At 38.3% G+C, this 15,366-nt stretch overlaps 1 protein-coding gene across 1 annotated transcript in view; it reads right to left on the bottom strand.

Annotated features, from left to right (window-relative positions):
* Window positions 1-6,000: 6,000 nt before the first annotated feature.
* The window catches only part of LOC140229265 (uncharacterized), a 76,942-nt gene continuing 67,576 nt past the window's right edge, over window positions 6,001-15,366 (bottom strand). The window contains exon 4 of the mRNA XM_072309575.1: window positions 6,001-6,199. Within this exon, the coding sequence (XP_072165676.1) occupies window positions 6,001-6,199 (199 nt within the window). The remainder of the gene's footprint in view (window positions 6,200-15,366) is intronic.

The raw sequence follows: 15,366 nt of genomic DNA on the forward strand, positions 1-15,366 counted from the left end.
TTGATGCATCATAAAGAATTCCGGAGATGAGATCCTGCCCAGTGTTTCAAATGGTCTTATTGATATCATGTACACTGTATAATGCAGCAACTCTTGAAAACCAACACAAGATGCGAACATGATTCTGCAAAGAAACAATCAACATTTTACCTCTTTCTTCTTTTTTTTTTTTTTTTGCCCAAGATACGATGAAGCCTTTTCAAATTACTTAGTAAAGCTCTAGCTGAAAGAAATGTTCTAAAGTATCTCCACTTTTTCTAACAATTCCTAATACACATGTTCCTGTGAATTCACTAGTATTGACTCTAGATACAATGAGTCTACTCACAAAACAAGTGAACTCTAGTCTTGTTAATATGAAATAAATATGAGATGAAAGCTGCTAAAAACATGGAAAATATAAAGAAAATATGGGATGTTTTTACTCATAACTTCAAAAATATTCCTTGTTATGTAACTTGAGGGGTATTACTGGACAGGTTTTATTTTGATCTATCTGATGATGGAATAACTTTACAATTCAAATTCATGAAAGTCTTCCGTCGAGTTATCTCTATTGCAACTGATTGACAAATTGCCCTTCATCAATGCAAATAAGCACTGAATTGATCAGTGTTGTAGTGGTGGCCATGACAAAAGAAATCAAAACTTGACAGAAAAATTTCATGAATTTTGAATAATTACGCAGTACCCGCTGCAATAAGGGTAAGAACCATCACTGGTTGTCGGACACAAGCATGCTATAAGGGTTAAAACCGACACAGGCTGTCGGGCGCAAGTACGGTGGTGTAGTGGATAAGACACCTGTCCAGAGATAAGGAGGTCATAGGTTTGAATCCTGCTCGAGTTATGTATGCCCATGATTTCCTTTGTCCTGGCTACTGCTAAAACACTGATCAATTCAAAGCTTATTTATGGCAATGTAGGGGAATTCGTCAGTCAGTTTGTCAATGTTTAAAAATGGTACTTAACACCTTTTGCCATCAAACTATTCATATTTTGTTTGTTGCATATTGTTATAGTAGTCTTCTCTTTAGAGGATCTCTCACAATCCTCTCCTGTCTTTTTTACACATAAGCGCGCGCACACACACACACACACACGCACGCACACACACACAGTCCAAATACATGTACCAAGAAATACGCATGCAAATATCACTGTGTCACTCTGTCTAGCCTTTATCTCGCAGCTGCTTGCATATTTCCCCATGTGTAATTGTGCTGTTGCCAACTACATGTATGTACATGTATGCTTTATAATGCACATCTCCTACATTGACTTCAACTAGCCAGACAGATGCACACCAAGGCACAGAAAGAAATAAATGTTAGATGTAAGCGATGTTATGTGCAAATCTGCCTCCAATTCACAGGTCTGTATTTTTTTTCCCTTCTCTATTTCTTTGAAGAGGATTATGAAGGCAGCATGCTCTCAATGGCAAAACACACATGTACTATATGTAAGAAGAATAGATATGGATCAAACTCAACACATTTCTCATTGAGTCAATAGTGAGGTCAAGCTTTGACAAAGGTACATAGTTATGGTAACTTGGTAAGATTGTATCACTTGCCAGTTGCAACTACATTGCACAAGATGGCCGACACCATCTTAAACTTGTGGCCTTGATGGTGTTAACATGTGAGATAATAACAACTGCTGGTGCTTTTAGCATGACAGGAAACTGAACCTAAAACCCAAACCCAAAGGAACATTTCAGCGTCACATGGCTGGAAAAGAGGGAAGACTTTGGGTGAAAAACTCGACATTGCAGCTTGTTGTCAGCTGCCATGAAACTTGGCTGAAATGTCAGAGAATAAGCTGGAAAAAAAAAAAGAGGCTCTAACACTTCAAAGTCTCCGGCCGAAAAACATCTCGGCGGCACAACCCTGGCCAGGGTGATACGTCATAGCTTGTTGGTGTCTCTAACGCTTTTCGGAGCTTCGGGCCGCGCGACCGCTCCCTCTCGCGCAGAGGACCCGCTCAAATTTCCACTCGATATCCCCAAATGGGTATGATATCGCCATCATCAATCTGTTCCCTTCGATCTGTAGATGACTGTGTCATATTTAGCCTAGGCTTACTTCAACCAGAATGTCACCCAATAGTATTCCAGCACCTTGCTTTTCCTCCTTTCCTCTCTCTCTCACTCTCTCTCTCTCTCTCTCTGTCTGTCTTTCTGTCTTTTTCTTTTACACATACATACACACAAACATGCACACACACACTCACACACACACACTCTACCGATACGCTTTGACTTCTGACATTTCCTTTGAGAAACCTGACAATTGCATCTGAGGCCTGATATCTACATTTTTTTTTTTTTTTGAACGGATGAGGCAGATAGAGAAAGGAGGGCAACTTTTGGATGAGTGGAAACGGTAACCATAGTGACATTAGATTACATCCCCAATGATGTTAAAAAAAAAGGAGAATTGCCTGGAAGATAGTGCTTTCTTTAAAAATAACAACATGTTCACCCCAGTTTGATTCATTTAACAGAGCAGAAAGTGTGTCAATTCAGAGTTTCTGAAATTGTCACCTTTTGATGAAGTTGGGGTGGAAGAAAAGGAAATTGGAATAAATCAAATGGAATAATCATCTGAGGCACGAGCATTGAAGCGAACGTTTGCATGAAGGGAAACACTTGAATATTGCCAATGGGAAGATGACAATGCTGATCCATTTGAAGGAAATTCTTCAGAAAAAAAAAGACATGGTGATAGTCGAGATGGCAGCAGTAACCATAAGTCATTTCAATACTATTTCATTAAGAAAGTAAAAAAATCAGGTCTTTTTAATGCCTTCGATATATTCAGAAGCACCCTTGGAATACTGTTTTATGTCAACTGCTCATTCTGGTGCATTACATGACCTTTGCCATGATTTGTCAAATCTGGCCTATACATGATCACAAAGAAAATGTAACAACCAAATTTGTTTATGTACTATTACAAATCAATTTACATCATTAAATAAATAAACATGAGAACTAATATTACACATTATACAGACACATTTACCCCAATAAACTGCTGAAATCAGAACATTTCGACAATCAAATACAAATACACACTTTCCATTGTTGATATTGTTCCAAAAGGAAACCATTTTTCCCCTTCAATACAAATGGCGTTCAAATATATCAAGAAGTAGCTTCTAGAGCTCATTAATATCATTCAAGAAAAAAAAACAGCTTTGTTTTAATTAAACCCAGTGATTACACTATTGAAGGAAAAAAAAAATCAATGTAATGATCAATTGATTCCATGACATATTGGCCTAATTCTCTACAGATTCCAATTAAGTCCTCACTTGGTCAGAAGCAATTTAGAAGGATAAAACCACGCTCTATATGAAAAACAAATCAAAACAAGACAAAACTTTAGCATCGTCCCATAAGATCTCTCCCCAAGAGAAACTGAGAGATGTCTACATATTGTAACCGAATGCTGGTTCCATGAGCGTAATGCAAAGAGAGAAGTCATAGGAAACAACACTATAAAATAACCATCTAGATATGTCTCATGGAATGGTTCAGTAAATGTCACAACACACATAGATCTTTCTTTTTTTGGGAGGGGGTGTATACTGGATGAAAAGCAACAAAGATCAGAGAAAATGACCACTGTGTTGTGCCAATTCAAAAACTTCATCAAACATCCGCATAGTGCAATATCAGTGTCATTATATGACAACTTTGAAAAGAAACAATGATGTAAAAAAGATAAAACTACTTGAACACAACTTCAACAGATACCGACAGACAATGGGAAATCACACATCCGTGGATTGTGTGAACCAGCCATAGCTTTCCTCAGAGAGAAACAACATACATTGTAAAACACTATAATGTACCACCTACATGGATGAGTCCTCATCTGTGATTCATTAGACTGAGAGAAAAATAATGCTACCAACTAAATCTTAAACATTCAGGAAGAACTTTTGAAACAGCACCAATTACATCGTGCTTTCAACTGCTGTTAATGAGGTGAATATGAAAAGTCCTTAACTGCTATTTTTTTCTGTCTAAAGAATAATCAAGTAGATATCCCCCATAAAATAAAGATTACACAATAAAAACATTTTTTTCTAAAAGTAGACAGGCAGTAATAAATACGGTAAAATTCTACTTCACATAATGGTCATAAAAGTCAGGACCCCCCCGGCCAGAACTGTTTCCTGAAACCCAAAGCCCGCTGTCTGTTAATGTCAGTGCTACTTCACTTCCTTCCTGGCAAGCCGACCAGACTCGGCATATGATGCTCTCCGTGGAAATCCTTAGCACTTTCTCAGTTTTGAATGATCTCCTCCAGTTTCCTCTTCTTCTTCATCTTTTTTTTTTCACTCACTCTCTCCCTCAATCTATCTGTCTATCTTGTCTTCTTCCTCCCTCCATTTTCTCTCCTTTTTCCCATGTACATTTTTCTCTATTTTTTGTATTTCTTCATTCCGTTACTACTTTTTAAACTTACTCCAGCCCCACTGCACCTCACTCAAGACAAAAAACTAGCTCAGCAAGCATACACACACACGCACACACACACACACACACAATACTCATATATACAATATGTATGTATGTATAAATGTACGTATGTATGTGTATATGTGTGTATACTTGTTTATACATGAATGCATGTATAAAACTGAAATTCATTCGCACATCTATGTTCATGATTCCAAATCAACAAATCCCTTTCTTCATTTCTTTTTTCCCCCCTTTCTTAATCCTTACTTCCAAACATCGCTATCTCCTTTAGATGTGAAATTCATGTCATGCATTTAAAAGCATGTAGACAAAAGGCGTAGAGTTGAATCCATTCAGTATGTCTGCTCTATGTCCTCTCCCCCCCCCCCCCAAAAAAAAAAAAATAAATAAATAAATAAATAAATAAATAAACATATAAATAAATTGCTCAGATCCTTCAACAGATCTAGGGACTGAAACACCTCGGGGAGGGGGGAGGGGGAGGGGGGGGGAGGGGGAGGGTTGATTGATATGTGTAATTCCAAGCCACCACTGGCTGATAGTGATAAGTGCTGCTGTTATAGCCCCAGGACTGAAAACAAAAAAGAAATGGCTGGTCTTAGGTTCTACATAAATCTTTTCCACCCTTTCTTCTTCAGTCATCGTTCTTCCTCCCCCCCCCCCCATCCATCTATTCATCCGTCTTTCATTCATTGTCAATTTCCACATCCTTTCATTCTTCCTGTCTTCAAACTCCACTGACATGTGATCATTAGCATATTTACCTTCCCAGGAGTTTCATCACTCGCAGAGAATCTGAACATAAATCGGAAGATCGTATCTTTGATATTAACGTATCATCTGGGTGTATTATCTCCTGGATACACACACACACAAACACACACACACACACACACACACACACAAAACCCTCTTTCAAAAGGTCATGAGTGCAATGGTGATCATCTCATCTCACAGGCTGTTTTCCTTTTCTTTTCTTTTTTTTCTTTTTTTTGGGGGGGTGCAAAATCTTCATGCTTACTTGCCAAAATTTGATTCATATTCCACCAAGTGGCTTACATCTACCAAAAATTGATAAAAGGTGAGATTAAATTCTTGAGGCTAAGCTTTCAACTCTGTGTTAGATGTGGAAATGCCGTACGGCCTTTTTTCTACTACATAAACTTTATAACACAACTGTAGATTGGATTTCACACCCGTGATTTAGTCATTACCACATCCAAAGTAAGTAACATGGTTTAAACTCTGAAGAAGTGATCTCTCTTTCTCTTCATTTTCGTAAGCGGTCCAAATTTGTAACATGGTCTTTATCTGGATGCATGCCTTGGTTCAAATACAAACATTTTTGATTACCTTCAACCCTTCCAACCTGTGAAGTCGCCTCCAGCAGGGAGATTAGATGAAAGTAGAAATAATCAGAGGATGAATAAAATGCAAGCTTCCCCCCCCCCCCGACCCTTTAAAAAAGAGGAAGAAGAAAAAGAAAGAGGAAGGAAACCCTAGATCCAGTTTTCTGGAGGCGTCTTACCGATGAAGAAATTTGATCCTGCCTGCAGGTACCCATCCGGCACAATAAAGGGCTGATCGGTCGGCGAGTCGATCACCGGTTCACCGCCCAGCGTGTCGCACGAGTCAAAGCCCACCTGAGATACACGGTAGGGCTGGATGTGCAGTGCCTCCAGATTTCCGACGAGAAATCTGTCAAGGAAGAAAGGGAAAGGGAGGGGGAGAAGAGGGAGGTATTAATCAACTGGTACACAAAATTGAATTGAATTGAACTGTGTTTACTCTTATCACAAAGGAACTCTTTGCTTGACTTTGTCTGGCACAAATATTTTTTCCCCATCTTTACTAACCCTGTATGATGCAACCACATACACTCTTGTAGCTAGAAGTTGCAAAGGTATAGACCAATACACACATACATACATACATACACAAACACATGCACATACTTTTTTTTTAAATACCCGCAACAACAACAACAAAATTCTCTGTGAGAAATGCCAATATCACTCTGCAGAGTCAAAATTCCCAGCAATATGCACACTGCCCAAGTATACAGCACACACATAATATTTTCCTATATTTCACTAAACAATTTCCTTTGAAATAGTACTAACTGGCAAATTATTATGGTGACATTTATTTTCTGAATCCTCCAAGCCTATGTATGCATTTTGGGGGATCCTATTGCTTCTAGGAATTACTTGGATGATAGTATCATCCTCTGCCTAACTCAAGATGTATTTATCTTATCAAACAGGGTTTTATATCACACATGTACACTGTATTGTTTGCTTATCACTTGATGACTTATAATCCGAGTACTTTGTTGTTTACATCATACTGCTGCTGAAATAAATGCAGAGAAATTAATCTGCAAACAAAAAACACACATCAATATGTATATGATATATTTACGTTATATTCATACATACATTCAAGTACATTATATGTATGCATATTTGCACATGTTCACATGTGGGAGCATGTGTGTGTGTGTGTGTGTGTGTGTAAACATATCTGATGTTCACCAAACATTATTTTGATGGAAGCTTAGACGAATCTGACACATTCAATTAGTTTGATTCCAAGAAAGAATTCCTTTGACTGCACATCTCCTTGTTGCACAAACAAGGACTATAAAATGCTCACATCAAATTCACTTTCCTACACTCCAAAGAAGAAATACAGTGAGAGAGGGGGAGGGGGGGGGGGGGAGAAAACAAACTTTAAAAGAATAACCTCAAAGGAGGAACACATGAGGCAGACCAAAAAAACAAAAACAAACAAAAACAAAATATACACACACACACAAAATGAATGGTGATGGAACATTTAGACTTTCCATTGCCCGGCCTGTGGCTCCTTGTTTATCCATGGATCCAATTTACACTTCGAATGACACATCCATTTGAGCCACTAAATTCAATCTTCCGCTCGAGCACGGCTCACTTTATAGTCAAGTGCGTCCAAAGACATTCACCACTGACGTGAAAAGGCTTTCATGAACCACATTTTTGCCTCCTTTATCATGACTGAATTGCGTCAATCTGGACAAAAGTAAGAGCTGTGAGCACGGTGTGCACAGACCAGACGTCCTTCATCAGTAGTACTTTAAGCCCCTCAAAGAGGCACCGACGTTCTACAACCATCAGCGCTTTCACGGAGAAGAGCCGCTTAACTCATTCGCTGCCAGTTCCGTGGCATACCCGCATTGACATGTATGGTAAAATGCGCATTGAAATCAACTCAAATGATTATTGGTGGGTTTCAACATCCTGCATTTAACCGAATGATACCAGAGAAAACACAGCAGTCATTCATTGTTAAACGCGTCTTCATGACTGGAACACTTCCATTCAACTGAATAATAGCAGAAAGTCATATTCATGATCCTGGGCGAAATGATCAAATTAATATTTCTATATAAACATGATGTTTAAGGTGAGATGATTGCAGATACGGAATAGATAGTATAGTTTTGGAATTTCTGCTTATATTACAAAATGCAACACCATTTTATTAGACATGGGCTCACTGGTGCCCTGGGATATTGTGCAATAAATGGTTACCCTCCTCAATACCATAGATTGTTGCAATTTTGATAAATTTCTACTTTCTAAAATGGAACACCTTTTTATTATACACGTGCTTACTAGTGCCAAAGGATACTGTGCTGTAGATCTCTATTTATATAACCAATAAGTACAAACATCAGACTGCGAAAAGCTATGAAAATATGAGTGAGACAGAATCCATTTTTTCACAATGTTGGTTTGACTCCTACAGAATGCAAATAGTAAGCACCCCATCACACATTGAAACACCTCTGTATCGCATCAAACCCTGCGGCAGTAGCTCTATATCGGACTTGAAAGACAGGGTCTCTCATTTCCAATGCAAGTCATGTCTGTTCCATGGGTAATAACGGCAACAGGTGGATGGCTAACCAAGGATGCAAGTAAATTGAGTTTGGTGCATTTTCCTTGTTGTTTTTTTTTTTTCTTTTCTTCCTCATTTCCACTTTTGTGGAGCTTTTTTCTTTTTCGCCCCCTTCCAATTGTCTTCTTCCCCACTAGGGTGAGCCCATGCTGGATATAATGAATTAGTAAGATTGTAAAGTTAAAAAAAGCATAAGAGTGACTGGAATACACTTCCTTCATCACAATTTACCAGGACTGAGATCAGGGATGATTTATCTGGAAAAACAGTGACTACAGAGAGACAGGATATTGTCACTATCTATATACATAGCCATCTGGGTGCAGAAATCTAAATCTGCTATAAAGTTTCCTGGGGATGTTTCATAAAGCTGTTCTTAAAGTTATAAACGGCTCAAGAACGACTAGTGATCAGTTCTTGTGCTGAATTATTAGTCTAGCACATCCGAACTGATCACTAGTCGTTCATAAGTCGTTCATAACTTTAAGAACCGCTTTATGAAACACCCCCCTGGAGGTAATATAGACAAAAGTGAAGAAAATCAAACAAAATAAACTGATATAACGACTCTTGATTTGAATGATTGTATCTGAGTGAATCACCGTTACGCTCCATCTTTTGCACACAGTAGAAAATTTGATTCCTCCTTCCCTATCTTTGCAAAGTACGATCGATCTCTCACAAATTGTTTGAATGGCAAATGTTAATCCCTCTTGGCTGCTAGAACACAACTTTGATAGGATAGGGAGATGGATTACCATTGGCAGGAAATGTAGGCCGTAAAATTTGGAAGGAAGCTGAAATTGCAGAGAAAAAAACTCATCTTAATGTCATTTGGTGGGAGTTAGACATGCTTTCAACGACATGGATCTAAACAAGCTCTGCAAAGGAGTCCAGGAATATTTGGGCCTCATTTCAAATCGCCCTGGATATGAAGGAGTTAAAGAACAATTTAGGAAGATTTGAACAACAATCATTCCAATAATTGTAGAACTGACATATATATATTATTTGTTCCAAGTATCATCTTTTAGTTACCCTCTATCTCTTCTACAACTGACTCTTTTGTTCCAGTGCATTATGAATTCCAAATTGCAGCACAAGAAGGTATGGAATTTCTAGATTTTGAATAAGAACATAACAATTTCAACAAGTTGAATTGATCCTGATATGAAATTTTGACCAGTCCTTTAACACTTGCAGGAAGTTCACTCACAAAAACCTCATTCTCCATCTCTCAATATCTATTTTTCTTTGAGCTTAGGGATATTGATCAAAACCCTCAGGTGATAGTATCTACATCTACATCATTTAATCATCAATTTGTCATTCTCACAATATTGTTTGAATGTAGGCAACAGAGATATTAAATTATAACATAGTGACATACATTGTAATCAAGTGATTGGCTGAGAGTGATATCATGACTAGTCTTTTACTTTTACTAAAGGCCAAAATTTAGTTTTCTCACAAGATGCTAGTATACTAATGGTCAATGCTAACAACCCCTCGTCACTGCTCAGCTGCACTACCTGTGTATTTTAAATGCATTGCAATATTATTTATTTTGATTGTGTGGTTTGGTTAGCTTGGAGCTGGTACTGGCTTGGGCATCTTGCAAAAATGGCCACAGTGTAACTGCACAGACTCAATCTTGGTAATTTTACATTAATTTCAATTGAATGAAAAGGATCCGTGTCGCCAGTCTATAAAACAAATAATGCACGTTTCCTGGTCAGGGATATAAAATTATCCATCCTCTGTAACTTTGAAATGGTACAAAGTTACTATCAGGTAAGTGATGCTTACTAATGCCCTGTATAATGTGCATTTAATATTTTTATGCCATCAGAACAAACGATTCGCTGGAATTGGTTGAATACGCTAAATTTGTACAACATCAACAAAAAAAGACTGAAGACACACTTTTTTATTTGAGACAGAAAGATTAACTTTCATCTTCTAATATGTGTTGCCAATTGAGGGATCTGCTATGTTTAACAGTGAGGTGTCATACCTCATTACAATGGTAACAAACGTAAGTGACAAATCACTCAAGGCAAAACAGATTTCCAAGCCAGGCACTGCCTCAGATCAACGTCATCTTCTTAGAAATAAAGAAAGATGAAGGAAGAACAAGATCAATGCGGTGAATTACAGGAAAATTTTGATTCCATTTAGTTCTTTACTTCTGGTGGTTAATCAGAGAAGAAACTGCAAGGTAAACTATCAGCTTGGTTGAATTAATTTTTGTTTCTCCTTCCTAATGCAACATATTAGCATATATATCATAACCTGGCTTTGAATATACATTGTATAAAGGTAGCATACAATGTACAGAACTTTTTAACTTATCCTTACTGATGGGGGAAACCTCAAATCCCTAAAACAAAAGACAACCTGAAACAACACTTTGTTGTGTCGTGCTACTTGTAAACCAAACACGTGGAGCGCAACCGGTGATCAACCTCTTTAAAAAATAGCAGTATGAAAAATTAATATAGCCTGCCGCTGAGACAACATGATGTCAAATCTAATAAGACAGCCTGTAGCCAGACGACCATTTACATTGTACATTGGAAGGAGGTAGAACTGCGGAATTAACTCTGGCCTCATAGCCAGGAAATTGCTTTGCTCCGGACAGAACTCGGTTGCCCGAACTAAAGCTCTATCGCGGCTCATAAGGGGTTTTAAATTTGCTCCCACTAGCATAGCCATCGATCACTCAGATGAGAGTAGCTCCCAACCCATGAAGCTGCCAATGAGTGAAAAGAGACAGAGAGAGATGCTAAACAGAAAGATAATATCTCTGGAAATAAATGGACATCTATATTCTAATTGAATAAGTGTTTGGCCCTACCCGGCCCAGCCAAATGAGGCTGCGCTCCATACATGAAACTTTTAATACCCATTTGTCTTGTCCTCTTGTTCTGTCATAGCTTTGACAGAATTTTTTAGTGAACAGAATGACAGTAAAACTGCAGATACTGGCAAATTGTAATCATTTTGTGTGTGTGTGTGTGTGTGTGTGTGTTGTTGTTGTTGTTGTTGTTGTTGTTGTTGTTGTTGTTGTTGTTGGAGTGGTTTTTTGTGGGGGGGGTTTTTTTGTTTCTTTGTTGTTGTGGGGTTTGTTTTTGTTTTTGTTTTTGTTTTTTTTTGGGGGGGGTTCATTAGGTAATGTTCTGTCTCACAAATGGACTTGAACCAAGCATGGCCTTACTGACCAAAATACATAAAATACAGTAAGAACTGCATTGTTGCAGACATTTAAAAAGGCAAGATAAAGCAATAGCTACACTTTGTCTAAGATTTGGTTGCATCTACATACATTTAGAACCATGGAACAGACTAAAATAGGATGATATCATTGAGAAATATACATGCAGAGGTGAACATTGGGGCACCATTTTTCTACAACACTTTAAAATCTTTTCAGGTAAACTTTATAAGACTCTCCCATTGAAGGTACAACATTCACAAAGTAATCTATCAAAGCAAGGTCTGTTTGTCTGTTTGTTTGTTTGTCTCTTGCTCCACAAGAGATATCATGCCAGTAGATTTAATTACATTTTCTACTGAATTCTTTTGGTGCCATAGGACATCTCTTTAGAAAAGAAAAATGCAGTTAAGTAACATTTGCATTGGGCAAATATGTCGTATTACCAGAAGTAATATGCCTGATTGACGGCTCTACCACGAACACCAATATTAAATCAAATCACAATAATGATAATAAAGGGCATTTATAATACAAAGCTACTATAATTAACATTTCTGCTAAAGATGCTGAGGATACGGATTACGAGGAAAACGAATGTCCCCTATGCCCCATCCCCTCCTCGGTTTTGCTTCTGTTCTTTTCCTCAATTCTCAAGTTAGTCTTTCTTTGAAAAATGCTTACCCAGTTGCTATTTTTCCTGAGTATAACTACATTTAACCAATCTTCATTTCCAAGCCATTTGTCTCCACCTATTTTTATGTGGAAAATTTACCCTATTCAGACCGGCAGACAGGCAAAATATGCACACAATTATTGACTCAGATGCGGCCGCATCCGTACATGAGCGTAGCTACGATAACAGAGACACGGAGCCTTAGGGGACGCCCTCCCGCCGATCATTATCCCGCTGGATCCCCTCATAATGTTGCGCCATGTAAGAATGATGGAGCCATTAATGCGGCTAAGCCTGCCATCCAGCACAGCCACATAGCTTGCAGTCATGTTCTCCTTTTTCTCTTTTTTTTTTCTCTTCTCCCATTTTTTTTCAAACCCCCAGTTTTTTTTTTCTCTTGACAAGGATGGGGAGGAAATTAGCAGTCTTACCCCCATGTTGCGCCATCCATTCTCCATAATCCCCCGATCACATTTAATTGTTTCGCCGTACTCCCGTTCGCTCTGTGAACGACTTTTCCCGGATTCTTCCAAGGGTCCATTTCATGAAGTCATCACATAAAAGTCTTTGCGTAAATCTCAGAATGGCCAAAGTCGCTTATATGTAGCTATATGAGACTTTCAAATCCGTTTCATGAAGTCTCTCATACGTGTGTCTTTATGGGCGAAAAGTCTCTCATCAGACTTTCATGAAATGGAGCACAGGTTCTGTTGCCACACGTACTGTAAATATTGTTTCTTGTCTGAACAGGTGTGACACAACATGTCACTACGTACATCAAGTCAGAGAATCTTCCATCATTACCTGGCATTTTGATTCTTCACTTTTCTTTCTTCATCCTGCCCATATCTTTATGTGTATCATGGCAATTACAGCCTCTCCCCCCCCCCCCCCCCCCCGACAATTACCCCCTGGCTAAATACTGGTTTTAGTGATAAGGTTACAGTAAAAATTAGGGTTAGGTTTTGGTCTAGGGTTAGAGTTTGGGTTAGGGTTAGGATTAGGTTCAGGATTAGCATTAGGGTTAGGGTCAGGGGAAGGGTCTGGGATAATTGTCCAGGGGGTACCTGCCCTAAAACCATCTTTATGAGCAATATCCCCATGAAAATCTGGTTTCAAGACTGATACATATGGATCGCAAGCACCTTTAATATCCTCTTGCCAACCTTCAAATTGCACACATGGGAACTGATGGCCATATATACTGTATACGCCATATTATATTAAGCAATAAATTTTCACGAATTGTGACTTCCCGACGATTTCGCGAGTGGTTAAATTCGCAAACGTGCAGCACACTACTGAATGGAGAAATGTATACGTGCACGTAACATTCATATCAGGATCAGAGTCAATATTTTCATGTGTCTTTAATTTTGCGAATAGCATCCGACTCGTGAAATTCGCGAAAATAAAAACCTCCCGAAATATTTGACAAATACAGTAGTGTACCTCACTATAATGCTAAGACAAGTGAGACAGACAACATTCAATGTATATGCATCACTGTTGATGTACAGTGGCATTGTGGTTAGGCAAAAGCTTTTATATAGCTGGGTTCACATTTGGGATGCAGTGAGCCTCCTTAATATAAAGACAACTTGTTGTTATCTACCAAATCCTTCTTGACCAAAGTCTATATAGATGGATACCTGGCTATGGCGGTATAATTATGACAGTAAGAACCTTGGATAAAACCTGCTAGCCCTGGAAGAGGTTGATATTCTGCCATATATTGCATGTCTGAGGCAATTACTTACAGCTTAAATAAAGTTCAGAACTTAGCACACATGTGAAGTTCATGTGACTCGCACAACAAAAAATTGCATCTTTCCAGGAGCCCTTCCCCCCCCCCCCCATTTGCACTGAACCATTATCATAACTATCCCCTTCCAAGTGCTTAAACAAAACAAAAAAAGACATCCTCGCTTTGAGAAATATATTATCCTCATCATGCCAAAGTAGAAGCAATTTGTTCCAATGTTTCACGCAGGGAGAGAGAGAGACACGTGTCTTGCATATCCTCGCTACTGATACAGCAGTTTAGAGGAAAATTAGGAGAGATTAGAACCAGTGTAAAGTTCACATTTCCATTTGACATGAGAGCAGGTTGTCACGAAAGAAGCTTGGGATATTCTCTTTTTTTTTTCCCCTTCTTTTTTTTTTTTTTTTACTCTAGATGACTGATAATCACGTTCCTTGCCATCCGATAATGAAATTTCGAAGATACCATTACCCTCTTCGACCGAATTAAGCGTTTCTGCTGGCGAGGGTGCCAGCAGGCTCGAATGGGGTCAGCATTTGGCGGGCAGATTTGGGGAAATTTTCTGGCAATTCGGGTTCGGCTGCCTCTCACAAACTTTCTCAAAATATGTTAGGATATCCAAAGAGCAGACAAAGAACAGCACAGAAAGCAAGCTACAAGCAAATTGTCAAGATGGTTATAGATGGTGCATCGTGCATCTATGTCACAATGTCTGAAAAATGCAGAATATGCGCAATGCTCACATCCATGTGTCTATGTTTGACACACATTTACAAGCATCAGACCGTCTAAATTACGGCACATGCAGTACATTTTTCGTTATTTGTATTTGGGGGGAATTGTGAATTTTGACTAGTATTTGCGAAAGTAATAACTTGCAAAAAAACATTGCCCTGCATTTCACACAAATGCATTGTATTTACTGTAGAACAGGGCAGAAATCACTCATTTTTCTTTTGCAAAGTAATAATATTTTTTTCTAATTCTGTAATTGTGGCTTTCAATCACGCTCACAAAACTTGTCTTACCATGTCCCAATTCATGATACATACTCACAAAATGTATGGCATGCAGTGTCTTTGAACGATATGTGCAATAAATTCTGACTAAGGACAAAATGGAATAGAGATAAACTGATTTGTTCCTTTAATTGAAACCATGAATGTGAGAAACTTAAATAATAATTTTTTGCATTTATAAGTTGTTGTTGCTGTTGTTTTGTTTTTTTCTTTGTTTTTTTTTTTTTGGGGGGGGGAGTT

The sequence above is a fragment of the Diadema setosum genome, chromosome 1 (genome assembly GCF_964275005.1).
Source record: "Diadema setosum chromosome 1, eeDiaSeto1, whole genome shotgun sequence".
Lineage (NCBI taxonomy): Eukaryota > Metazoa > Echinodermata > Echinoidea > Diadematoida > Diadematidae > Diadema > Diadema setosum.